The 26479-nt window shown below is 35.5% G+C and overlaps 5 protein-coding genes across 10 annotated transcripts in view; 3 read left to right on the forward strand and 2 right to left on the reverse strand.

The window, feature by feature from the left end:
- Nucleotides 1–6374: 6374 nt before the first annotated feature.
- Nucleotides 6375–8382, forward strand: LOC139993826 (esterase E4-like). The gene is given in 6 exon segments (XM_072015903.1): nucleotides 6375–6629; nucleotides 6727–6788; nucleotides 6866–6873; nucleotides 7009–7166; nucleotides 7248–7392; nucleotides 7467–8382. Coding segments are annotated over 6 exon segments (828 nt in total). The 5' UTR covers nucleotides 6375–6470; the 3' UTR covers nucleotides 7763–8382.
- LOC139993496 (retinol dehydrogenase 14) lies at nucleotides 7984–11165 on the reverse strand. 4 transcript variants are annotated; one of them, XM_072015271.1, is made up of 5 exons: nucleotides 10891–11165; nucleotides 9693–9963; nucleotides 8734–8973; nucleotides 8282–8664; nucleotides 7984–8190 (listed from the first exon to the last, which is right to left on the reverse strand). In XM_072015271.1, the coding sequence occupies exons 1-5, from the start codon at nucleotides 10978–10980 to the stop codon at nucleotides 8086–8088; spliced, it is 1089 nt and encodes a 362-aa protein (XP_071871372.1). In that variant the 5' UTR covers nucleotides 10981–11165; the 3' UTR covers nucleotides 7984–8085. The 4 variants fall into 4 exon arrangements, with proteins under 4 accessions (XP_071871372.1, XP_071871376.1, XP_071871374.1 ...); XM_072015275.1 differs by lacking the exon at nucleotides 10891–11165 and adding an exon at nucleotides 10733–10860 and having other exon boundaries at nucleotides 9693–9858; XM_072015273.1 differs by lacking the exon at nucleotides 10891–11165 and adding an exon at nucleotides 10733–10857 and having other exon boundaries at nucleotides 9693–9911.
- Nucleotides 11166–11515: 350 nt separating this feature from the next.
- LOC139993498 (uncharacterized) lies at nucleotides 11516–12789 on the reverse strand. Its single transcript, XM_072015280.1, has 3 exons — nucleotides 12236–12789; nucleotides 11952–12161; nucleotides 11516–11856 (listed from the first exon to the last, which is right to left on the reverse strand). Exons 1-3 carry the CDS (start codon nucleotides 12498–12500, stop codon nucleotides 11576–11578), a joined length of 756 nt encoding a protein of 251 aa, XP_071871381.1. The 5' UTR covers nucleotides 12501–12789; the 3' UTR covers nucleotides 11516–11575.
- Nucleotides 12790–13188: 399 nt separating this feature from the next.
- On the forward strand, nucleotides 13189–14539 carry Prosalpha2 (proteasome alpha2 subunit). Its single transcript, XM_072015281.1, has 3 exons — nucleotides 13189–13344; nucleotides 13700–14032; nucleotides 14103–14539. The coding sequence occupies exons 1-3, from the start codon at nucleotides 13304–13306 to the stop codon at nucleotides 14431–14433; spliced, it is 705 nt and encodes a 234-aa protein (XP_071871382.1). The 5' UTR covers nucleotides 13189–13303; the 3' UTR covers nucleotides 14434–14539.
- A 250-nt stretch (nucleotides 14540–14789) lies between these two features.
- Msi (RNA-binding protein musashi) overlaps nucleotides 14790–26479 on the forward strand; it is a 120970-nt gene continuing 109280 nt past the window's right edge. For 2 of the 3 annotated variants that reach the window (XM_072015261.1, XM_072015260.1), the window contains exon 1: nucleotides 14791–14950. The gene's annotated coding sequence lies outside the window, so the exon portion shown is untranslated. Of the gene's footprint in view, nucleotides 14951–26479 lie in introns of all 3 variants that reach the window. The other variant, XM_072015267.1, reaches the window with a different exon arrangement.

Genomic DNA, 26479 nt, shown 5'->3' on the forward strand with positions numbered 1-26479 from the left:
CAATAACATCTTAACTAAACAGGACATAGTAAGTAAGAAATAAATAGTAAGAAAATATTATTATTAAAATATTAAATAGTAAACAATGTATCTCGAGAAACCATTTATTACATATATGTCGGTTTATCATTAGGGTTAGGGGCGTGTAACGAATCTTTCTTTGGATTAGACATTGTTGTGCAAGAGCGAAGATATTTACTAGTACAATTATGATTATGACAGAATTTGACAAGTAACCGTGGTAATTAGATACTCGGGATGTGAATGGCAATGATCCTAGACTCAATAACGAATCCACAATCAACGATTAACAGATTAAGTTCTGTTAAGCAAGATCTGTCTCTTCGTATTTCACGCATAGCACCTTTCATTTCTTTCTTATTCTTGTGCAACAATTTTTCTCTTTCAGCTTTCTCCCTGAACACAGTCTTATGTTTACCTATTACGTTATAACGTTATGTTTCTTACCGTCATGTCAGTATAGAATATACGAAACTTAATAACATTTTTGAATTTATAAAACGGCGTGATTTGAAATTACAAATTCGATTTTTACATACACTGCTTCAATTCGCGGCTCGTATAGTCTTAATGGTTTTAGTTTCTTCTTTTCAACCATAATGTATTCTAATTTTTTGTTCTTTACTTCTTTCAAATCTTTTCGTAATTGCATAATACGTTTCTTCACGTTTGGAGGATATTTGTCAAAAGAATTCGATATAAGTAATTTTAAAATTGGTTCAAATATCTAATACACAGCTTCAAGTTTTTCTAGATGACTTTTAAATTCACGTAATAAATTTACAGCCATTAATAAGGCTCTTATTATGAAATCATCATCTATGGAGCCAACTATCAGATCGGACGCTTTCATATAAATGCCACTTGTAATTAGTATCACACTTAACACAATCTTCATCGAGTACTAATAAATTTCTCCAGTTTTCTATTGCTTTGAAGGCTGATCTCATTTTTATTCCTTGAATTAAGTGATTAGGGATGGATACGTAAATTATTGCGTGTAAGAAATTTATCACAGATGGAGCAAATCGTTTACTTAATACCGTATACTGTGAATATGAATGGAATATTATTAATATAGCGTATTCCGTTTCCATATAATATGTTTAATTATGAAAATATGTTAGTGGTACTAACAATTATCTCTGATCTACTTTGAAATATCTATTTTATTTTTAATGCGACATCCAAATAGTATGTCAGACATGAATATTGCACAGGTGGTAGTTACAGGATGTCTGAAATCAGACGTTGGAAATATCTATCAAAGAAACCAATTTGAATAAAATAAGCTGAAAAAAACAGATGTTTATTAGAAGATTATAATTAATATTCTTGAAAATATATCTTTAATATAATTATACGTTGAACATACTGTATCTAGACCAGGATAATTCTTCTTATTTTTCTCAAAGTCGTCGTGCCTTTCTTTTATTATTCCTTGTATAACAGATCTGGCATTCAGATCTGGATTTAGATGAGCAGGATCATATGAAAAAGGAGATAATCTGAAATAAGTATGTGTAATGTAATATAGATATAATACAAGTAAATAAGTTTTATTAGAAAGTTATATATTACCTATTAATAATTTGGAAACCTGTAATTATACTTTCAACATCATTTTCTATAACATGATCATTTACATGTTGTAACAAAAACAAAAATAAATTTGATAACTTTTCTTTGTCTGTGTTATTCGATGACCAATGATTACACTTAATTATATTATCTACGATAATTGACTGGTAATCAGTGTCGTAATTTTACAAAAAATTTGGAACTCTTCAAAAGTTTCTAGAACTTTAAAAATGTAAGGTAATTCCTTCCTTGCACTCTCCATGACATTATTCATTTTTAAAAGACCATCCCAAATTTCTTGCTCTTTAGTCTCACCATCCACTTTCATAATACTAGTTTTTGATTTTCCTTTTGAACCATTTATCATATTGCTTTTGTTTAATTCTTTTTCTTCTTCGCTACAAGATTCTGACTCCTTCCGATAAGTTATCTTCTTCAAAACGTTCAGATCCTGAGATTTTACCGTTACGACTTTCGGCTAATTCCGTTTTGACATAATTCTTTTTCTCTATCTTCCTTTCTTTCTTAATAAGGTCATTCATTGCAGTAGTATTTGATTGTTTATCTCCCTAGATATTTATAGTCTCTTCATTATTTGAACCTCCTTGTGCATCTTTAATTTAATTTTCTCCATCATCATCTGCTGGGATTTGGACATTTATAGTTTTTAGCATAAAACCATCATCAAGATTTGTGTTTAATATCATTACTTATAATTATATTATATATTAATTATAATTATATTACTTTACTTTATAATTATATTACTTTCATTCTTGCCAACCGATCTGCTTCTAAAGGTGCCAATTTCTCCTTTTCATCTTTTACAATCTCTTCTTCAAATCTTAATTTATCTGACGGTGTACATTTAGCCTCAAACTTCAACTTACGTACTGCAATATCGTAATCATCAGTCTTTGTCTCCGTAGTTCTTCCTTTAACATTCTTGTTAGTTGCTGAAGCAATTGGAAGAAGATCCCTCCACTCAGAATCAAGTTTCTCCGTTAAACTTATAGCTTCCTCACGAATTTTCTGCTCCTCGGCTTTGCGTTTCTTTGATTCCACTATAAGTTGATCTATAAGGTCTTTCCTAGACTCATCAGACCTTGATTTACACAAAATACCACCACCAAAGTGAACTTCACCAGCAAACTTATTATCCAGTTTATTTATTTGCCGGCTCCACTTTCATCATCGCTATAGTCATCTTCGTTTCTCGGGTCATCGAATTTTTCGATTTCCTCTAATGTCTGACCTCTATGCGTTAATATTTCGTCGTCATTCAAATTATAAATATTCTTTTTTTATAAGCTCTCATACGTTCTATGGCAAATCTAGCCAAGGCTTTATCTTCTTTGTTCAGGTACGAATTTCTTTCACCTATGCGCCTATCTAAAAACAAATTATACTTGTTTTTTAATTTATACTCTTGAAGAAGTGTCTCTTTTCGCTTCTTAATTGCATTTCCACGAGATACACCTGGGAGACTTTCATCCGTCTTACTCTTTCTACCCAATACATTTTGTTTGTTTCTATTTACATGCACTTCAAATGGGTTCGAGGATTTCTTTTGTTCATTACGTTTTCGTTGGGAAACTTCCGATAATAACATCTTCTTTGCTGTCTTAACCTGCCCTTAACGTATGTATTTAATTTTAATTAATTAATCAATTTAATTAATTTAATTTTAAGAAATTTTAATTTTGTATTATAATTATCTTTTCGGAGTAACTTATTGTTGGACCGTTATCCCGGAGAAACGTGTTCGCTGCGTAAGGCGTCAACGACAGTCGCAAGATGTCGCCTCGATACGATGACCGACGTCACGAATCAGCCGATCCCATATTTCAGTTAAGATAATAGGCGTGGTTTCAATGGTATCACTATTTATTTCCAACAACTTTTAAATGATATAAGCGTTTGCGAATGTTGCGATCGAAGAGAAGTTGTAGTGTTTTTACCGTAATGTTGATTGAAAGTGAGAACCGGTGGCGATGGTGTCGAAGAGGAAAACTAGCAATGGGTTCTGCCTGCCCTCTACCAACTATCGCTTGCAGGTAGAAACGGCCTTCGAGTATCATACATGAGAAAGCCCGCTTTTCCCGTGTTCAATAGTGACGAACAATAACCCCAAGGACCGTCTTGACCTGAAGAATATATTTTATAAATTTATGAAGGGCCTCGACCGTAAAGTGAAGAACGCTAAATCTTACGACGGCCATAGACTTGATCGTTGTAAAGAGAAATTTAAACGCGGCAATTAACGGTTCCTTGGGATTATTGTGGGTCCGTGCAAATGTATCGAAACAGCTGTGGAGCATATCGGCCGAAGGATGAATTAGAACATCCGTTCGGGTCACAGGGCGTAACACATATTATTGCGAAATATATATGGATCATAATTAACATCGTTTTTTAAATAAAGCGTATCTCTTTAAATGTTATAATCATATACATTTATAAATATAAAGTAAAATATTGAATTCATAATCTACCTTACTGAAAGAAAGATATATTAGATTATCCAATGATCGTAAAGCTATAAAATCAGAATACGGCGTGTTTGTGATATTGCAAATAAAAATAAGGCGTCATTATTCAATAACAATGTTGTCAAAGATTTTATTCGACAAGATTCTCTTCAGGATTAAACGTGTTACCGCTGCCACGTGTATACGTATACTTCAGTTTGGAACTATCAGGAATCAGAAATCAAGACATCACGGAATTGTCAAGATCGTTCGAGTCATAGAAACACGTATATAAAATTTTTTTGAATATTGCTAATTCCAGACTAAGCAAAAGTAAATAATCAGATTATTCTATATGTGAAACTAAGTCGAAAACGTAGAATAAAATTTATTCACAAGACGGTTTGTTTTCGAGAAACATAAATTTGCAAATCCATCACACGTGTATACGAGGACAATACTTAATTAAGCGCGTTCAAATTCTATTTTCTTAAAAATTAAGCGGAAAAACTAATTGACAAATTTTATATCACACTTTTAATTTATTTCCGCATGCAGAATAACCTTCTTCTGACTGTCTATTCCACTCGGTAATTAGCTAAATTCAAGCACACTCGACAAATATTCGAACTCGTTTTTCTTGAAAACTAAGTTTCGTACGTGAGAATTTTATTGTGTTTCCTGCTAGATTTTTCCATAAGGAATTACCTCCGTATGATACAATTACAGTATTGTTTTCACAAACGTTAAAAGATTTACTTATTACGAAAATGTTTATTTACGTTTATTACAGGTAATGAAATTATAAGAATCTTAAAAAACGCTAATATAGTGATCACGATCCGTTATATCCGAGGTCATCGTTGATACAATCGCACGAAATCATTCAAAATACCAATATTGTCCAAGAAAGACAATATACACGGACTCCGGAATGCGCGGCTTATTCTATTACTATTATTTCTTCCGTTTTAATTTTTCTAATTCACTCTGTTACACTGAAGCTTCGTCAAAGATTTCTTTCACCTTGCGCTTAACGTTCTTCATCGCTCTTAATCTGTTGTTTTATTTGTAGTTCTGTTAAGTAAGATCTGTCTCTTCGTATTTCACGCATAGCACCTTTCATTTCTTTCTTATTCTTGTGCAACAATTTTTCTCTTTCAGCTTTCTCCCTGAACACAGTCTTATGTTTACTTATTACGTTATAACGTTATGTTTCTTACCGTCATGTCTGTATAGAATATACGAAACTTAATAACATTTTTGAATTTATAAAACGGCGTGATTTGAAATTACAAATTCGATTTTTACATACACTGCTTCAATTCGCGGTTCGTATAGTCTTAATGGTTTTAGTTTCTTCTTTTCAACCATAATGTATTCTAATTTTTTGTTCTTTACTTCTTTCAAATCTTTTCGTAATTGCATAATACGTTTCTTATCGTTTGGAGGATATTTGTCAAAAGAATTCGATATAAGTAATTTTAAAATTGGTTCAAATATCTAATACACAGCTTCAAGTTCTTCTAGGTGACTTTTAAATTCACGTAATAAATTTACAGCCATTAATAAGGCTCTTATTATGAAATCATCATCTATGGAGCCAGCTATCAGATCGGACGCTTTCATATAAATGCCACTTGTAATTAGTATCACACTTAACACAATCTTCATCGAGTACTAATAAATTTCTCCAGTTTTCTATTGCTTTGAAGGCTGATCTCATTTTTATTCCTTGAATTAAGTGATTAGGGATGGATACGTAAATTATTGCGTGTAAGAAATTTATCACAGATGGAGCAAATCGTTTACTTAATACCGTATACTGTGAATATGAATGGAATATTATTAATATAGTGTATTCCGTTTCCATATAATATGTTTAATTATGAAAATATGTTAGTGGTACTAACAATTATCTCTAATCTACTTTGAAATATCTATTTTATTTTTAATGCGGCATCCAAATAGTATGTCAGACATGAATATTGCACAGGTGGTAGTTACAGGATGTCTGAAATCAGACGTTGGAAATATCTATCAAAGAAACCAATTTGAATAAAATAAGCTGAAAAAAACAGATGTTTATTAGAAGATTATAATTAATACTCTTGAAAATATATCTTTAATATAATTATACGTTGAACATACTGTATCTAGACCAGGATAATTCTTCTTATTTTTCTCAAAGTCGTCGTGCTTTTCTTTTATTATTCCTTGTATAACAGATCTGGCATTCAGATCTGGATTTAGATGAGCAGGATCATATGAAAAAGGAGATAATCTGAAATAAGTATGTGTAATGTAATATAGATATAATACAAGTAAATAAATTTTATTAGAAAGTTATATATTACTTATCAATAATTCGGAACACTGCTTCACAGAGCTATCGCGATGAGTTCTTCGCCTATAAAACTAAATGTTTATTCCGGAATATCACAACATGGACAATTGTAGTTAGCTTAAAGACAGGCACGATTATTTAATTGTCCTACTGATTCGATTAGTGCTATGGTGCGCTGTTTCCGCTCAAAACCTGCAGAAAACTTCACAGTTACGCGACTTATATGTGTGTTTAGTATAACAATATAGACCCAGCATGTAAAAATCTGGGCAACTAGGAACATTAGTGACATTATATTTTTGACAGGATTGGCGTGGAAATCCCATTGTGCTCTGGTCACCAGCTGTGGAACCGGAAGTTCTTAGTGTGTAAATGTTCCTGTCTGAACAGCTGTCCGACGCGATAAAGCAACGGAGTTTCTATCAAGTTCCTTTAATGATGGGAGTTACGGAAGTCGAATTTGGCGGTATAGTTGCTTGTGAGTATTCGAATTAAGATATTTTGCATAAATATATTATAAAGATATGAAAATTGAGTATATCCAATTATTTTATTGAATTGCGCAGTGTATGAAAATGCCACATTAAGAAGTAATTCTATGTGCCCTAAATTGGAATACTCTCGCTCCGATCATATTTATGTATGCTCGTAATACATCGCGATCGAATTGCGTCAGTAGGGAATTACGATAATTTTATTTCAACGATCAGCCACTTAGCTCGGCTAGCTACAGAAAGCTCAGTGAAGTACGTATCAAATTCTCTTCGTGCTCTAATTCTAATTTGTTTTCCATTGAAATCATAAACAAAATATCAAATCTTTTTCAGATATATGGTGATGCTATAACTAAATTTCCTATGTACCGAGTAATCAAGTTATTCGCTACGTATTCGAAATTCCTGGTATACTTTTATAAATTTGCTTTCGAAGGACGATATAGCTTTTATATGTTGAACGCCGCTACCCCATATGGTAAAACTCTTTACTCTTCGTTTGGCTGGAAACGCAATGAGGACCATATTTTAAACGTTTTACGTGTCCTTCAGGTGTATATCATCATGACGATCTGCAGTATCTTTTCTTCATAAAGAGCCACTTCCCATACTTCAACAGCAACGCACCAGAGATCCCTATGATGGAAATTTTTACCAGCATATGGTCGAACTTTGTTATGAATGGCGAACCGATCCGTAAGCACGATGGTCAACTAAAGAATGTAAGATGGGGTAGATTGGTATCCGAGCATGACAATTTCCTGGAGCTAAATTTTCATCCATCGATCAAAATTGAGTTCTTTCCTGAAAGAATGCGAGAATGGGAAAGATTGTTCCCTGCACTCTAAGTCTCAAATGCGATAAAACATTAAACACATAAATAAAAACCTATTTCTGTGATTGCTAATTCTATATTAAGTATTTTCAATAGAATATTACGCGAGTGCAACATCAATAGTTATTATTTTTCTAAATCAAATTAGAATGTGTAAATGAAATATAAGAAACGTATTACTATTTCTCGATTATCATTTTGCGGGATAATTAAATACGTCATTCATACAAAAAGTTTAACAAATTAGAAGCCTTTTAATTACAGAAAACTTACGGCTTTTAACATAGATTACATAGATTTTTTACATAGATTAACAAAATATGTTTATGTGAACTTTTATATTTTTGGATCTGATGGTTGGAGTTTCACCATGGTTTCGCTGAGTTCCCAAAACTTTTTTCCTTGAGATGGATTCTTTATCCCGTGAGGAAGTTCGGTTTCCTACAATAAATGATATGTAGCAGTTAACAATATCATCGTTATTTAAGAAATGTAATTTTGTAAACAAAAAATTGTGGCAAGTTTTGCTTACACGACAATCCGAAAAATATTTGCCAGAAATTCCACTAACTTCACTGGACACTGCAAGATGTATCGTTGTTTGCGCGCCCTGTTCGGTTGTTTTGGAAAATGTGTTCAGCAAAAAATTTAATCCCCAAGAAAATGGAGGCGGAACACTTTTCCAGATTCCAGTGCTTATTAGACCAGGATGAAGACAATTGGCTGTCACGCCAGAACCTTCAAGACGTCGCGCTAATTCTAGCGTAAAAACGATGTTTGCATATTTGGAAACATAGTACAAATAGCCAGGCAAGGTCGTGGTTGGATTTACATTGTTTAAATTTAACCTCGCTAAGTAATACAGTCCCGATGCAACGACGATTATTCGACTTGGTTTCGATCGTTTTAATAAGTCTGTAAAATAATTCTGCAAATAGTATCTTAGGATGAAGAATGAAATCGTTAAAAAAGAAATTATCGTACCGATCAAAAGATGTGTAAGTAAGAATGGACCATAGTGATTTGTTCCCATAGTCATTTCCAGACCGTCTTCCGTCACTCTTTTTTTGAATAAGTCTGCAGTTCCTGCGTTATGAATTAATACATCCAACCTAGACTCTTCACGGTTTATTTGCTGCGCAAATTCTCTTACCGAAGTCAGTGACGACAAGTTTAACTCTCGAGCAACGATGTTCTCGTTGCCTGATTCCTTTATTAATTCCTCTGTGAAACAACAAATTTGAATTGTGAAATAAAAAACATATGAAACAAGAAGGTTTTGTTCTTTAAATATATAGCGACTTCCAACATACATGTTCATATACATGCTGTATACATGCTGAAAATTTCGATACCTGTCGCTTGTTTCTACATAAAGTGATATCGATAAAATTTTTAGCATATATATAACTGATATGAATGTTTAATATGTGTTATTTAAATTTTCATTATGAGCTCAGATAAAAAAGTTGAAAAATTCGATCTCCTTTTTCTTCGCGAGCAATTACAATTTTTTGTACGTCATTTAATAAACTAATCCTTCTAATTTCTCAAAAAAACCCAGGTCATTGATCCAATTTTAAAAAAGTTATTTAGTTTCGAAGGCTGTTGCAACAGCTGTGGAAGTCTCTGCTTATAATTATATTAACAACTTAAAATTATCTATTAGTATCATATTAATATATTGTTTTTCCTCTAAATAGTTTCTTACAGTTTTATAATTAAGTGCTAGCCAAGTTACAATTACAAATGATTTCAAAGATTTAATGTCTATTTATAGTATAAATATAATCATCTTACTTAATTGGAATACATTTGTAATTGATTATATTGCCTCGTGTTTAACAAATCCTAAGGACATTCTGTTTATTTACAATGCAATAGAACTTGAACAATGATGGTGATTTAATTCTATTATGATAAAAGGAAGGTTTAAGATGAACCTTTTAATTTGTTCGCTGACTCCATATTTCGACAGGCCATGATCAATCTCGCTCCTCTTTTCGCGATATCTTTTGCAGTTTCTTTACCAATGCCGGATGTGCATCCAGTGATTATCACAGTCTTTCCATCCATTCTGTTCTTACTCTTGCAGACTCCGAACGTGTACTGAACGAAAAAGTAGACCGCCGAAAAGAACAAAAATACAGCGAGCAATGCAGCTGCAGCCAGATAACACAACGTCGTGCAATGTAGCATTTTTGCTAGTATGAGCTAAATGGATAGTATATAAATTGGCAGTATATTATAATAACATTTATTGAAATGTAATAAAGAATAAATATTGCGGAGTAAATTTACATAGACAATATAGATATAGAACGTGTGTTAATTCAATTAGAATCTGGAGACTTTATACAATTTTCAGATCTCAATGGACTTAACAAATTATGAAAAACAAAATTTCCTTCCTTTCCTTCATATACATACGTTTAGACTCGAGAACCGGAAATTTTACTCTTTTACGACATATGCAGTTAGTAAAAAGTTGACGACCATGAACGCGAACAATTAGAGACGTATGACAATATGACGTTCTACCTCAAAAAATAAGTTGTATAAAATAACGTGTAAAATAACTACTTTTTTTGAATGTAGTACCCTAATATTAGAATTTCGTTTCGTTAAATTTGTGCACCTGTGCATATCTTGTTACGGTAACGTATGTATATGCAATAAAACATTTTCTTCATACTTACATACTTTCCAATTATATATAAACTATTCTGTACAAAATTATGAAATTTATATATAATTTTATGAAAATTATTAAATGGAGTATTCAATTTTGCAATTTGTATTCATCTACAGGCGTAGAAAGCTATTTTACTTGCAATAAATGAAACAATAGAATATATTAATGTGATTACAGTCGAATGAGAACGGTAGACGAATTTCAAAAGAACAGCGTGAAAAGTGTCAAGCAGTGAGCACAAAATGCCGGCAGAAAAATTCTGTTAATTTAACGTTGAATTATACTCACACCAGTCGCTACCAAATTTTCATTCAGACTGGCTCAAGAGTCGCCGTTTCTGGCGAAGCGTTGCCTCTGTACTGACATTGCGATACGTGACCCTGCACCAAGCATTACCCCACTCTCTCTTCGTAGAGAACAGTGATGAGAGAGTGGCTTTTACAAACCTTAATGTCAAGTTTCTCGTAGCCTCGTTCTGAAAAGGAGCTCGTTACATTTTTCAATCCTAAGCGTCTTGAATATATATGTATACGCATTCACGTAGTTAGTCTATGTCAAATGTGTTTCTCTTTGCCTTCACAATGTCGAATGTAGTCAAATAGCATGCGTTTTTGTTTTATCGTCTTTTCAGATCAGTGTGACGATTTTCAAAGATAAAAACTTCGTGTCAAATGAAACATTATAGTATAAAACGTTTTCTATTTTTATTTAAGTGCCACTTTCTTCCAATATCGATCATTTCACACTGATGATCGTCTAAATGTTAGCATAGTGTGTCGCCTCATTAATATTCGTTATAATGTAAAAAAATCTTGCACATATTTAAACATTTAAAATTCATATTTATGACGTAGTGCATATTAATGAGAGCGATCATATACAATTAGAAGTATACGAAACGAGTATTATTACACGAAGAAATTATCACTAAACGTTTCGTTGAAGTTATGTGGAAGTAAAGGTACATAAGAATTTTATGATTGTAACTAGTATATCTATATCATACGTGGAGAATTAATGTACATCATCTTTAAAAAAAATAAAGCGACAGGTATCCTAATTAGTTCTATGGTAATTGTATTTATTTAGTATCACTGGCACTGTCACTCTATTTTTCCTTTTTTCTGAATATTATGCGATCGAAGTTTGTGCATCGTTTATTTGGTTTCTTGCAAATTGCTTGGATTCCACAGTGTTGTCTATGATCTCCGACGTTAGGTTAGATATTCGCAGGTCTTTCAGCTTTATCGTGCTCTCAAGGTACGCAAGCTTGTGATTTAGGGTGCAGATAATATCGTCGATCTTCCGGATTTTTCGTCTTAATTGCGCGTATACGTGACGAGGAACAGCGTCTTCTTCGTTGATATTCTCCGATGTTCTTTGTGTTCTAGACGCCTCGGCATCTTCTTTCACTTTAACAGGTAGTAAAATATGTAGAAATTCTTTTGCAGAGGAATTCGTCTATAAACTACATCTTTTAATTTTGATAGGTATACATACAACTTACACGAATTTTGATTCCCTAATTGAAACTTTATATTTTGAAAGTAATTCGAGGTGTATAGCCAACTTATGAGCCATTCCAATATAAAGTAGAACATTTCTCTGACGCGTGTAAATATTGATCTCTTACAATCAAGAGCCTTCAAAATTGGTTGAGCAGTAGGACTTGACATTGATTTCTTTGATAACTTTGCCGTCACTTTTATATTATTGTCTAAACAAAGTATCATACGCTTTGGAAACATTATGATTAAATTCCTATCAATATGCATCTAATGTTTGTATTACCTTCTTCGATAGAGTCATTTTGTGGTAGGTCCTGAAGATTTCGGGGCTCAATTCCATCTTTTATAATTTTCTTTCTTATTTCTAATAACATATTTTCAGCAGCTCCAGGATGACAGTTTGCTAACTGATTAATAACATTTTTAGTTAATTTCATATCAATTTTATTTAGTACTTTTCGATTTAACACTTTCCAATTTTCTATCTTCGTAGTTAAACTGTTGGCTGGTACGTAATTATGGAGATCAACATAGCGAGGGTAATACATTTTAAGGATTTCCGCTATTATTACTACGGAACAGGTTTCCTTATTATTTTAATTACAAGAAGCTAAATGAATATCGGAATAATTGTTTCGTGCTATAACTACCAGCATCCGAAAGGTCTCTAGATAAATTCTTTGTTGATTTTGAAAGTGGAATCTTAGAGATCCATGCGTACAATTCTTCTACTTGATTTTTGGTATCCTTCTTATTTTCTTCGGCCATTTCTGTATGTATGATAGATATTTGTGTTACTATATTCTGAAATTAATTTAATAAACGCAATGGAAGAGATACAAGGTTGTATCGAAAATATTTTTCTACAATGTGCAAAATTTTGCACTATACATTGATATAGGTCCTAGAAGAATTTATTAGTACGATAAATCTTATTTTTTGATGGTATTCGTTCGAAATATTTAGTTAAAAATCGTCATAAAATTGACATCTTTCTTTTATTTGAAGTTGGATCCTACTATATAGAATCATTTTTTGATCACTTTTTTAATCAAACACATACTTCGCATCGATAAAAGGATTCTTCACGGATTGTCTCAAGGAAATCCAAGATATCTAAGATTTTGATTCATAATGGTTGAATTTAATAGATAGTAAGTAGATAATAGCAGATAGATCTAAAAAAAATGTGCAGAAATTTTGATTTAAAAGTATAACCACAAATTTATATAACAACACAAAATATCCCTAGTATAAAAATCCCTGTTGTTATTCGTTCTTGCATGTTGCCAAACCTTGCACCGAAAGTTTCACTGTATTTAGTAACCTGTATTGTTGCAAAGTAATTGTCATGGCTTCGGAACGATATAGCTTCTCGTTAACAACTTTCAGGTAAATATTGTTATTTCTTATAAGAATTCTTTGACTTTAACGAATAAATTCAACTTCATAATTAATATCATCCACTTGCTATGGTTTAATAAATTAGTAAAAGTTCTCATTAACCTAACCTACAAATGAAATACATTTATCAGTTTGCAGGATTTATTATTGAATATACATTAACAAGAAAGCAAATCTTTTCATATACTTTTATTTATCTAATGCTAGTTATAAAAATTAATATTACTCGATGTATTCCCTTATTGAAAACAAATTGATTTCAATGGAGTATATAATGACTCGTCAAATATGTATATAGAATAAGTTTCAAAACGTAAATATCTCACAATATACTTTGTTACAGCCCATCTGGAAAATTGGTGCAGATAGAATATGCTTTAGCTGCAGTTGCTGCTGGAGCAGCTAGTGTTGGTATCAGAGCATCAAATGGAGTTGTTCTTGCCACAGAAAATAAACACAAATCAATATTGTACGATGAACACAGCGTGCAGAAAGTAGAAATGATTACGAAACATATTGGTATGGTCTACAGTGGGATGGGTCCAGATTACAGATTATTAGTAAAACAAGCACGTAAAATTGCACAGCAGTATCAGCTCATTTATCAAGAACCGATACCTACTGCGCAATTGGTGCAAAGAGTTGCTACGCTCATGCAAGAATACACACAGTCTGGGTAAATATCATTTACATAATTTTTTAATTTATTGAACATTCAATACAACTAATATATTGCAAAACTATAGAGGAGTCAGACCCTTTGGAGTCTCTTTGCTAATTTGTGGCTGGGATAATGGGAAGCCATGTTTATACCAGTGCGATCCTTCTGGTGCATTCTTTGCATGGAAGGCTACAGCAATGGGCAAAAACTTTGTAAATGGAAAAGTATTCCTCGAGAAGAGATATAGCAAAAGTTTGGAACTGGACGATGCTGTCCATACTGCTATTTTAACTTTGAAGGAAGGATTCGAAGGGCAGATGACTGCTGATAATATAGAAGTTGGTATTTGTGATGCAAATGGTTTCAGAAGATTGGAACCTTCCAATGTCAAGGATTACCTTGCCAATATTCCTTAACTAATTCCTTATATTACGTTATTACAGTAACCTTCACACGATCTAAGGCGAATAAACTAGATTCTTATAATGAAATGTTTTATTGAAAATAAAGTTATTAATCCTTTATTTGTGACGTATATATGGGAAAGTTCTTTCTTTATTTCCGAAAGGTTGATATATTTTTGCTTTATCGGGAATTCATTAGAAGATTATTGAAATAATTTTAAAGATATAAAATTTGTGGCCAATAAAAATCATATGTTGCACAGAATTCGTTCGTTAGATTCGATTTTTGAATTATATGAGGAAAATATAATATTTTCTCTGACAGAGCGCGCCACAAGCATCCATGTTGGTTGGGCGCGATCGTGCGCGAATGTAACGAGTTTTCGTAGTCGGTGCGCGGCCGGCCGGCTGGTTTGTTTCGTGTGTTGTTGCGTAGTGCTGTCAGTTTTCGGTGGTATTTAGTGTTGTCAAAAAATCGAGCAGAACACGTGACGGCCTCATCGGGCTATTTTCCAACGGATGTGCGTAGGTAAGCTCGCATTTCATTGCAATTAAAGTGCGTTTCGTGATGCTCATCTTGCCATTCGCAGTCTTGCTTCATCGCGATTACCGGAGTATTGTATGTACTTGTTTTCGATATCGAATATATATTCCGATCGGAGTTTTACTTTTACACGTGTTAATCTTCGCATTCGATAAAAGATCGTATCTAACGAAAATACAAAATTATTAGTAACTGTCGATAACGGTCGTTTATCGAATCGCGTGTTCGTCGCGTTGCCGGTTGTTTGTTTATGTCAGCCATTAGTCACGATCGGTCGTGGAAATATTATTTATTATTTACTTATGCGTACTCGTCTTTTGCAAAGGTCGCAATAGTATGTTGAAATTATTTACGTGTAATGTTCTCGTCAGATCTAACACCTAGTTTCTTAGAGGCAAGTAATATACATAATACGTATGAGCCTCTTAGAAACCGAACTATTCAACTGCACTCTTTATAAGTTTCTCCATTTCATTACTTGGATACGCGATTAGTATTGAATTTTTGAAAGAAACAAATTATCTATTTCCATGACTTCATTTACCATAAGAAAATGATATATATTCCAAATACTTAAAAAATTCGAAACTCATTTCTTTACTTTTCAATTTGTGGAGTTAATCAATATCGCTTCTTTATTCTTCTTTAAATTTATATTACTAAGATGAAGAATTGTATTAGTAGATTTCTTTTTATCGTATTTCATTTATCTTTAATTGTTATGCAAATCTAGGAAGAAGCATAAAAAAATGTAAAAATTCATTAGGTCAGTGAACGTTGGAATTAACTATCATGGATTTTCGATATTTATGTTTATTTTTATCTGAGTTTTAAACAGAATATTACGCCAGTTTATGAGTGGCAAATTCGCGTTTTCCAGAGGGCAGACCGCGGGCCTATAATAATTTGAAATCACGAATCCCGGCTAATCCCCGATCATCCCTCGGTTTCTATCTATTCTTGTCTCGCTGCTATACCCTCTCTTTTTCTTACTAACTCACTTTTCCAAGCGTCGTCTGCATTCGAAACGAACAATACCAGACTTTAATATGACGCATCCGTAGACGCGTTTCCACGAGTAACGCCGGCTTTCATTTACTGCTGCTCGAACAGTGTTTCCACGTTGGTACTTGAAGATTTCCGTGGACAATCATGCCCGTCCAAAGTAAGAGAGGGAATTGCGAGGGTGAAAGAGATGGCTAAAGAGAGACACACAGTCTCGCGAAGACGAAGGCTTGGCTGTGCTGGTTGCATGGTTTGCAATTTTAATGTCGGCATTACAAGAGGCCAGTCAGTTCTTCCCTTCCAGCTGGCGAAAACGCTGAATTTACATTTCCGCTTTTGCGGAGAATCGCAAGCGTGCCGATGTCGCTTATTAAAAATTCTAAAAAGCCATCGAGCTCTCCCTCTTTCCATTCTGTATTCTTCGGCTTTTGTCTCGGTCTATTGGTCTCTTCATGTCGCCACTTCTTTCCTTTCTGTCTTCTGCCTCTTCGATCTGAGTGTCTTCGAGATCCGACACCTTCAGATCGACCGTCGCTTCCACCATCTTCGTTTAACGCAGTCGCTGGTTGTTGCTCATTATACGGGGGAATAAGACTATAATGACGCAAATAAAAATTGTCAGAATTTTAAATCAATGATGTATTTCTTAAAAATATTTTTTAAAATCATCATTTATTTAGTTTCATGCTGGAAAATACAGGATGTCAGAAATATTGGCGAGAGAAGTAGAGATAGTAGAATGGATAGGAGTTTAGTAGAATGAATCTTTTTTTTATTCTAGAGTTTCTTTTCTTTTTATTCTAGACGTTTGTTCCACAACCTTCCTTTATTCTAATAAAAATTGGCTGAGAATGAAATTCCTTCTAAGTAACATATATATAGAAGTCGTGTTTAATGCTTTTCGGACTTTTGCTTCCGAAAGTTAGGGACATCTGTCGCGACAGTTTGAGCCGTGCTAGGGTCTAATTACGGGCATTTTTGTTATCCTTTTACTCCTTCTCTTTCATTCCTTCTTTATCAGAGGTCAGCCAGTTGGACTTTACGCGCGAGACAAACAATATGAGAGTGAAATTACACGCTGGTTAATTGCGCGTTAGGTATGCAAGACGCGATCCGCTTGCACGAAAAATGTAACGAGCGTTGACACTTTTGCGAACGGTAGCATAATACCGATTCGATCGCGTCCGCATTTGTTCCTTTGTAACATTCTGCATAATCGACATACCGATTAGTTCATTGGATAATTTTTAAAATTGGGTTCTGACGAACGTAACGCAGTTTGAGTATATTTATTAACTATATTTTTCCAAAATGTTGTTTTTCAGTGTTTCACCCTGTATTTGTAAAGAATGTATATTCTGAATTTATATTCTGAAATATTACGTTCTGAAACTTCAAAATTCTCGATACGAAATTGTTAGAATTAATCTTCATTTAAATATCGCATTTTATTAAATTTATAAAATATCAAATTTATCAAATATTAAGTACTTAAATCCAGTTCGTTGAAATATGGATAAAATAATAATTATATGTTGCTCTCATGCGCTAAAAGTTTCGTTTATTATTCTTCTATGTAATATCAGTTGATTAATGTTTAATTAAAACCACGAGAAACATTCATTTTTCTCGCCACGTACATTAACGAGTCACGAGTCAGTGAAACGAAAGGATTTTCGTCGACGAGTAAATGAACTTTGCCATCGTCCCCTTTTTCCACGGACGTTAGTAGGTATCCGAAGCTATAAGACCACGTATCTATATATCTATATACTTAGAGCTATGCTATATGTATAATGTACACCGATCTAGTAGAACAAGTTCTTAAACTATGTCAGTGGTGTTCGTGTCCGAGAAGCTTCGGTTTAAATAATCGCGCGGTTAGTTCGATAACGATCATTCCAACTCCTCTCGTTACGGTTATAGCTGGCGATATTAGGTATTCGCTGTTTATTTGACACGTTGTCTGCATTGCAGTGACTACCGATATCGAATAAACGTACAAATAGGAGGCTGTTATCCACACGTGTTCGACACTCGTAACGTTGTCCACGACGCAAAGTGGAATATTAGGCCACGTAAATAGAGAATTCGTAATCGATGGCTGGCTGAAGTGGTTGTTGAAAATCAATCACAAATTATTATATAATTCTATAATACGAACAGCTTCGAATCTCTTTTGCCAATTAAATACTCGAAATTTTTTCAAGCGAATGTACGATGGAAGAAGAGCAACAAAGTTCTCGATTCATCGACTCAATCTTGTCCCCTCCTGTCTTTGCGTTCTTAATCATTTATTCCTGCAAAAAAGTTGCAGTGTCACGGAGAGCCATCTGTCGCGTCCTGTAGGTTTTTTCTAGCGAAAAAGGTAGATAGGAAGGAAGGAAGGAAGGAAGGAAGGAAGGAGGAAGAACGCGAGACAAGCAATTTAGTCAGACATTTTCGCCGGCGTCTCGCTTCTGCTCGGATGTGTCTACTTTCCACGTTTCGAAGCTTCACCGACGCTGAAGATAGATGGCGAATACACACAGAGAAAATGATAAAAGATTCCTACGATACTTCTTCAAGGTTAGACAGCATTTTCCCTAAAGAATCGCAGGTCTGATTTAACGCATCTTTTACGTGTTCTTTCGTTGCTTGATTCTTAATGGACTAATCTAGTCATCGGCAAAATTGCTCATAGAATATCTATTCTCCATTTAATTGAAACAGGAAACCAAAACTACGGTGCAGAGAAACCAAAATGGCCCGACATGTAACAAACAGGGCACGATTCTTGAAACGTTTCATTGGATCGCCGGTAAACCGATGGTCCATATATTTTCGACGTAGCTCGTGCGAGTAAAATATAATAGGCAGAACGTGTCCTTCTTCGTTGCAAGCGTAGCTAGCCGAGATGTCTTTGTCTCTGTCTGACGAGAAACGGCATTCGGCCGAGCGATCAAAGCTTCCAGGAGCTGACAAGCCCCGGATGACGTCGATCGCTTCGGTTTCCCGTCGTCGCAAGCTTCGATGAGCAGCTTTTTTCATCCCGGCCTGCACAAGCCGCCCTGCAGAAGCTCGTTTTCCCTTTTCACTGTGTGGGAGACTGTGCCCTCTCTCTCGGCCCACGGATAAAATTAGATCGTTGCCCGATCTATCTTCTCGCGCCATTTTTCTAGCTCTAGCGGTTTTGCTCGCACACGTTCACCTTGCTTGCTAGCTCTGTTCCCTTCTAGTTTGTTCGTCGTGGGAACACCGAGTTCGTGCAGATCAATGATTGGACTTGTTATCGATAAAAAAAAAGTTCTCCTGATGAACTTTTGTTCATCGTTTGGTGAATAGGTAACATAGAAACAGGTACATTAGCGTCCATAAGTATTTGTACATTTCCAAATTATTGCGAACGTGTGAAATACACTTGGAATGAATCTAAGAGACGTATGTGATCATCGAGACAAACAATATTTGTGTGACAAAGGACAGGAAATCAAATGAAAAGAAAATTACGGCGAAATGTTAATACTGTTTCAAAATATTTCGAGTAAGCGGCACGATAGATTGATAGAAGTTGACCGCAAGTGTTGCAATACTTTGGTGTATCACTGTGTGGGCATGGGTGGTTGCGTATACGAAATCGAACTAATTTTCGCTGTATGAGCGCGATGCAAATCATTCGCGTTACCAGGGAATTCCTTTTAACGTTCAAGGTGTCTTCGTCTTTGTCCTGGGAAACATAACTTCGTCCAAGAATACAATGAACGGCGAACATCGTGGAATGTAATTAAGCCGGAGTTACTGACGGAACACGGCTGATGTCAAATTATGGGGTTGCCTTACCCTCTCCTTTCCTCTCGCCCTAGTTCGTCATACTGATTTATTTCCTGCCAACCAATAGCTTCTGACGTTTTGCGGCGCGCGTTCCATCCTTTTGTGTCCAATATCTTGGGAATTCTGTGTATCTGAAACTTTCCTCAATGAGGGTGAAAATATTTTTCTAATTTTCATATTTTTCCACGGATAAGTGCTTTGAGTTATTTAAATTATCGAACGCAGTTACGCGCAAACGAGCACAGATGTTTTAGATAGAGCGAAGAATGAAATTTCTCCGCTCACGTTTAGACGAGTTTGCTAGTGCAACGTAGTCACTAATACTGAAACCATACGGTAACCGACGTGCAATCAATACTATCGTCGCTCGAACGTTATTTCATACCACCTCAATAATCACCAGCACGCGTCAAGCTATTTTCGAGAATGTGCCGTTTTAATTGAGAAACAGGAATTTCGGAAGCTCTGTGGAATTCCTTTGATTTCTCAGATTGCGAATAACGAAAAAGAAACGAATAGCAACGATCTTAAAGAATCTTTTCAAATTTACCAAGTTAATCATTGCACTTCAACCTGCAAGTCTTCGTTGCTTCTCTTTTACTTAAAAAATGCATTAGCCATTCGCCATCGAGGAAAGGAACTTTTCTTAATTACGGAGAAAAATTGCTCGGCATTTTGAGACTCGCGTTGCTCGGATCGTAATTATTCCGTAACTCCATTGTCGCGCTTGAATCACGTCTACCGGTTTATTTTTGTCTTGACTTTGTTCCATTATTCAACAATATTTCCATAACTATCGCTCTCGCTCGCAGTAATTTCAAATTTTCTACGAATTCCCTTGCTATAGCTATATTTTCTAAAAGAGTAGGGCAGTTTCAATCACATTCGTAAGAGTCGTGGTCGATTATTCGACTCGCGTTAGATGTAAATGACGAGAAAAAGTCGTGCTTTTAACTGCACGCCGTCCGCCCCTGAATTATAGCAGTTTCGCTGGAAAGTTCTCAAACAACACATCGTTCGCTCGAGTATGTGTTCCCGGCGCTCATATACGAACGAATAGGTAGGAACAGCTCTGGATTTCGACAGGGGGAGAACGATTCAACCGACACGGGAGAGGACTATTGCCAAAGTTTTGAGATATAGGATATACTTGTTTTTGCAAAAGCTCGCCAGATCCCCGTTTAAAGCGCCTAAGGCCTACGATTTCTCCGGGAAATCGCCAACAACGAATCGGTAATTTGTTCGTGAACCTGTAAACATCGGACATTTCCCAACTTCGACGCTTAAATTATGAAAATATGATTCTTAAGCGTGTTTAGCCGAAACTACGATGTTGTCTGCTGTTTCATTTGCTAAAACGCAATTTACTGCTACAAACTAGTATAACTTGTATTTGATTTCGGCCGAACGAAAACTAGACGCAAGTGTTACAAGGTTTCTCGAATCGCTCGTTTGACTTCTTGCTTGTCAGAGAATAATGCAACAGACAAACAATGGCGCCTGCAATTATTTTGTTAATAAACATGTATACAAAACGCCGGCGGTTATTTCCATGCTTCTACATATTGCCCAAAGTTTCGAAAGGATAAGGCTTGTTCTGAAATAAGAATGTATGCGCGGCATCCGCGTTATTTGTAACGCAAAATGCAGCAGCACTCGGAAAGTTGGGAACAACGTGGAAACTGAGTTACGACACTTGGCGCGTTCATCGAAAAAGTTACGGCGGTTGATAAATTTATTAAAAGGTAGCGCAGCGAGACGGTTGCTCGTGGTTATTACTTTCCCATGTAAATATTGTCGCGGGCGTAATTTGTTAAAAAAGGATCCGGCGGAAAGCTGCTTGTGGCTTTTAATTGTGGCTCGTAAACAGAATGCACATTTTCCTGCGAGAAAAGTTTACTCTAGCCCGGCTTTTAACGGGTGTATTGCATGATGTGTACAGTTTTACAGGATAGAAAAGATATTTCGCAAGGCAATTTGAGCTTTCAGCAAATCGCCGTAACTTTTTTCGTTACGTTTCGAATTAGAAGCGAACAAATTTATTTCCCATACGAACGAAAATATCTTTTAACGCGTGTATTCTATGAGGTATGGGGTTTCCAAAGACGGAGAAGATTCTTTATCCATGCGACAATTTCTATAATCTTTGCTACGTTTCAAGTGAAAAAAGAAAAAATTGCTTATTAATATAACTCGAAAATATGGGAATATTTCGAGTGGATTGATTTTACCGGTAGATGCTGGTGATAGACGAGTTTGTCTCGGGTTGTACATGGGATGCTAGGTTGCGGTTAGCCCTGCGCATCCTGTGGTATCAGTCCATTATCTCCTTTCCGCACGTATCGTAACATAGTCGCGTAGCAGCGATTAGTTTGCTATTTTATCGTCTAAAGCTGAGTTCATTGCGAGCCGCCCTCTCGATGCCGCGGGGTGAAAGATCGACGATAGTAAGTCGAACCCTTCGGTAACTTGAGATGTCGTTTCAACCACCGGTTACCACTCGTCAGCTTTGCTCTAGCTACCACGAGACCACTCTTTGAATGCTTTCGAGCCTTTAATGCAACCGAAATGTTCGTTCGCACCGTACACGTCGACGTAGATTTTACTTTATGCGTAACATCGCGCTTACGCTTCATCCCTCGTTCAACGAATTAATTATTTCCTTCGACTATAAACATCGGAGGTTTCGTTTTTGAGAAAATCGAGTTTGAAAACTCATTAAATATACATAATTCTGGTCGTATTTTGAACCACAGAATCTTGCTGATTCTTTGGTCGAATTACACGACTTACTATTTAACATATAATTTTCCGTTGATCGTCAGTACGATTTATTTGTCATCGTTTCCATTCTATTCGCTAAGTAGGTGAATTTCTGCCTTTATTTCATAAACTTTTCAACTTTTGTCTGTTTGATTTATTTTCGCGTATACGAAACAACGATTCGAGATCCTATTCATACATATAAGAAAATTTACATCACGCTAAGGATGATCTTACCTATTCGACATGACGAATACGACGGCCAGGCAGTTCCTAGACAACGAATATCTGGATTCAGGTTTGCGTCAGGAAAGGAGCTTCAAGCTCGGATAAAACAATGGAGATTCGAGGCGAAGACAATGTGGGTTGCCTCGCTGGTACACCGCAGCACCCGACAAGGTGCTCGAGCAGAATTCTGTTCATCTACGCGTATCTAAAGTAACTGCAGCTCCTTCTCGTGAGTTTAGTTTCACCTCCGTTATTCTCCTTGCGTTTTATGTTTCACCCTATAGTCATTTGAAAACGATAAATCGTTTGATAATTAGGACGATCCACTTCCAAGCAAATTACTGTTTCTTCAAATAAATTTATACAAATATTCGTATGTTGGGTTAGAATCGTTCTAACGATTCTCGTTTTCGCAATTTTGTTATTTGGATCAGTGGCATAAAGTTGAGTGTCACTGACGTATTTCAGAATAATAAGTCGTTTGTTATTTAGCATGACCTGTTTCTAAGCAAATTATTGTTTCCTTGGAAAAATCTAACTAGGTATTCGTATATTAGAAGAATATCACTTTTTTGATTTTGGTACCTGGGTCGGTGGTGCGAAGTTGAGAATGTTTTCTAGACGGATGTAAAAGGCGACGAAGAAAGAGATCCAATCGGGAGGAAACAATTTGCAGGCGGGTTCGATCGCGACATTCACCGTTCGATCATCCCTTATGGGCTGCTCAGGCTCGACCCTCGTAATTGACCAAAGTTCCAATCCCCCTCTACGCTCGTACCACCATGCGCAAGATTAATTTCCGTAGGTTCAAGGTCTTTCTCTATACCGGAATAACCGGTGGGCATTCTTAATCAGCTCACCGAGCTTCGATCTCACCTTGCTTCATCACGTTTAGAGTCGTTGGGATAAAATTTTCATTGTCGAATGGGAACAAAACTTTGTCAGTGAATGCTGAATCCACAAGCGTAATACAACGTACCATCAGTGTCCATTAATTTATGAATAATTTATCAGTTCCGGAAACTTGTCAATTGTACTTGTAAATTTCATATACATTATATTAATCATATATATTAATAAATTAATCCAAAATGTACGTACCACTTGATCGAGAAGAAAGTTATTGCTGGTCACATAAAAATAGTAGAGAAAAAAACTTATATCGATGGAATAAAAATGAGACGAGGAGTAAGAATCTTTGGGCTTTGCGCATGCTTTTCATCCCTCATATCGGTATTTCCGCTTTTGCATCGAATTCTTGAGACCACCACGGAAGGATCTAGCAGGATCGATAACCTGATCCTCGTGGAACCGTGAGTTACGTTCGCCCGACTTTACCTCCGATATTTCGTCGTTATTTTGCTTTTTCAAATGAAAACGTCCACAGACACGTTCCTGAGAATAGCGACTTCCTCGCGAGCTTATAACTTGGGTGAATAGAAATCGCGAATAGGGACCGTTAATTCGTTCGAGTAGATTTTTAATTAAAGTCTACCGTAATTGCTCGCTGCTTGAGGATATTCTCAAGGAGCTCCGTGATCTTCGAGGCGCTTTAATAGTCAAGACCGAAATGGGAATGAAATTTTAATGGATTCTTATCGCGTTTTCCTTATATCGTGTACCTGAATTGCCCAGACCTCCATCATCTAACGTCTAGAAGGCATTTTTCGAGCTGGAAGATTCATGCTGTTATTATAGATTTGTACAATTTTATAGGTACAAGTTTGTATCTATAGCTTCATGTAGCCTCGATGAGTCGATCATTATTCTGGTAAGTTTACCACTTTGTATTCGGCTCGCGAACACTTTGCTCGCTTACTCGCGGGAAATTATGCCGCTCGATTGTTTCTCCAGAAAGTGAAACGAAGTTTCCAACGTTTACTCGGGTACCCAGGTGTCTCCGCCAGAAACTTTCGCAGAGTCCCTTTAAGCTTCGTAAATTACAAATTGCCAAGTTTTTCTACCGATAGTATTTACTTATTTTCCTCCGCTCTAGTCTCTCTATGCTTAGTACCAAGAAATGTTTATGAACAAAATAGATATCTACGTATCGCATTCGTTGAAATGTCCTCAACGAATAAACGCGAAGACTAATGAAAAATACTTTTGACAAAATTTCCAAAGTCACTTGACATATTTTCATTTTAATTGCAGCTCTTGAAAACTGGGTGCAAAAATTCGCGTCCCTTTTGATCAAAAGGTTGCGCACTATGTTCTCTCGATGTCCTCTGAATTCGTTACACGGATAGCGATAGTTTGAACAAACAAGTTCTTCACTGTAATACGGTTAATTATTAGTTGTTTGTGTAGCTGCACGTGTACGTATCGCTTACGCGTGTACGCAAATAAATACAGGACAGGAATTATGATTGTATCGTCGTTAACGAGTCCTGGCACATGCAGGAAATAATCAGATTATTTTCTATACAGTTACTTAACTCGATTATTTTAACACGACGCGGCACGGGGCTACATTACGCTCGCTGCTGACGAGTGGCTTCGAAACACGCATTTTATTATGGAAAAATCAGTCGGAACAGGTAACCTGAAATGCAAAATATTCTACGCGAATAATATTTCTTGCTTACCTAATTACTCGTATAGAGACTTTCAAGTATATATGTTATTTGATGATTTTTGCGCAGGAATTATTACTATAAATTATTACAAATTAACCCTTTCGAGGTGGATTTTTTGTAACGTTGTATAATATAATGGTAGAGACTATAATACACCGAAGGTTGAAAAAATATAGGTCGATTATAATATTTTTAATGAGGTATGTGGTTTCGTTTTTCATTTATAACGAGATTCTATGTTTCAGTAAGTCACGCTGAGGCCAGAAATATTATAGCAATCCGGTAGTAGTATTCCTAAAAATTCTTTCGAGACTTATCGTAAGAAGTAAAGTGATTTATCAAAAAGTGTTTAGGATCGCTGTTTGTATAAAATTAAATTGATCAAGTAAAGTTAATCTTACTGATATCTGCATTTCTAAAACATCATTTTGCCGTATCATAGAGGACTTGTTGCGACTAGCAAGGAATCGCCGACATTTTGATATTTTTCATTAGATTCGCTTTAAACGGCGAGATTAAAATTCGTTATCGCCGTATCTGAAACACCTTTAAAGAGCTTTTAAAGGCTTTAACAGAGGGGCGGTGGCGTACGGCGAAGGGTGGATATTTTATAATTAACGTAATAATTTATCTCTCTCTTTTCCTCGCTCTCTCTCTCTCTCTCTCTCTCTTTCTCTCTCTCTCTCCGTTGCGATGGCAGGCACAAGAGCTACGACTTTTTTTCATAAAAATTCCGGGGTCAATGGAAAAATAAATAAAAAGAGGGAGACCGACGACCAAGCGGAGAAACCGTGGAAAATGATGTTATTAAAAGTAGCGCGATGGTGCGCGTGTATGCGCGTTTTTACACGCCCACACACGCAGCTTCCTTTCATAAATCGACCATGCTTGTATCCCGCTGGCTGTGAAAAATCTGCTGCTTCCAGTAATTAGAATTATCTTTAAATCGCTTGATTAAGCAATTAAACGAAACAACGATCGTCCGTTAGTTTCAAAACGATTCTCGATCGTTTTTGCTCAATCGCAAAATTTAAACGCCAACGCGTCTCCGTTTTTAATTCATTTCAATATCAATTCGATTTCTATTTTGGAATTTTAATTATTCGATTGCACCGTTTGATAGAAGTTG

Source organism: Bombus fervidus, chromosome 13, assembly GCF_041682495.2.
Source record: "Bombus fervidus isolate BK054 chromosome 13, iyBomFerv1, whole genome shotgun sequence".
Classification (NCBI taxonomy): Eukaryota; Metazoa; Arthropoda; class Insecta; order Hymenoptera; family Apidae; genus Bombus; species Bombus fervidus.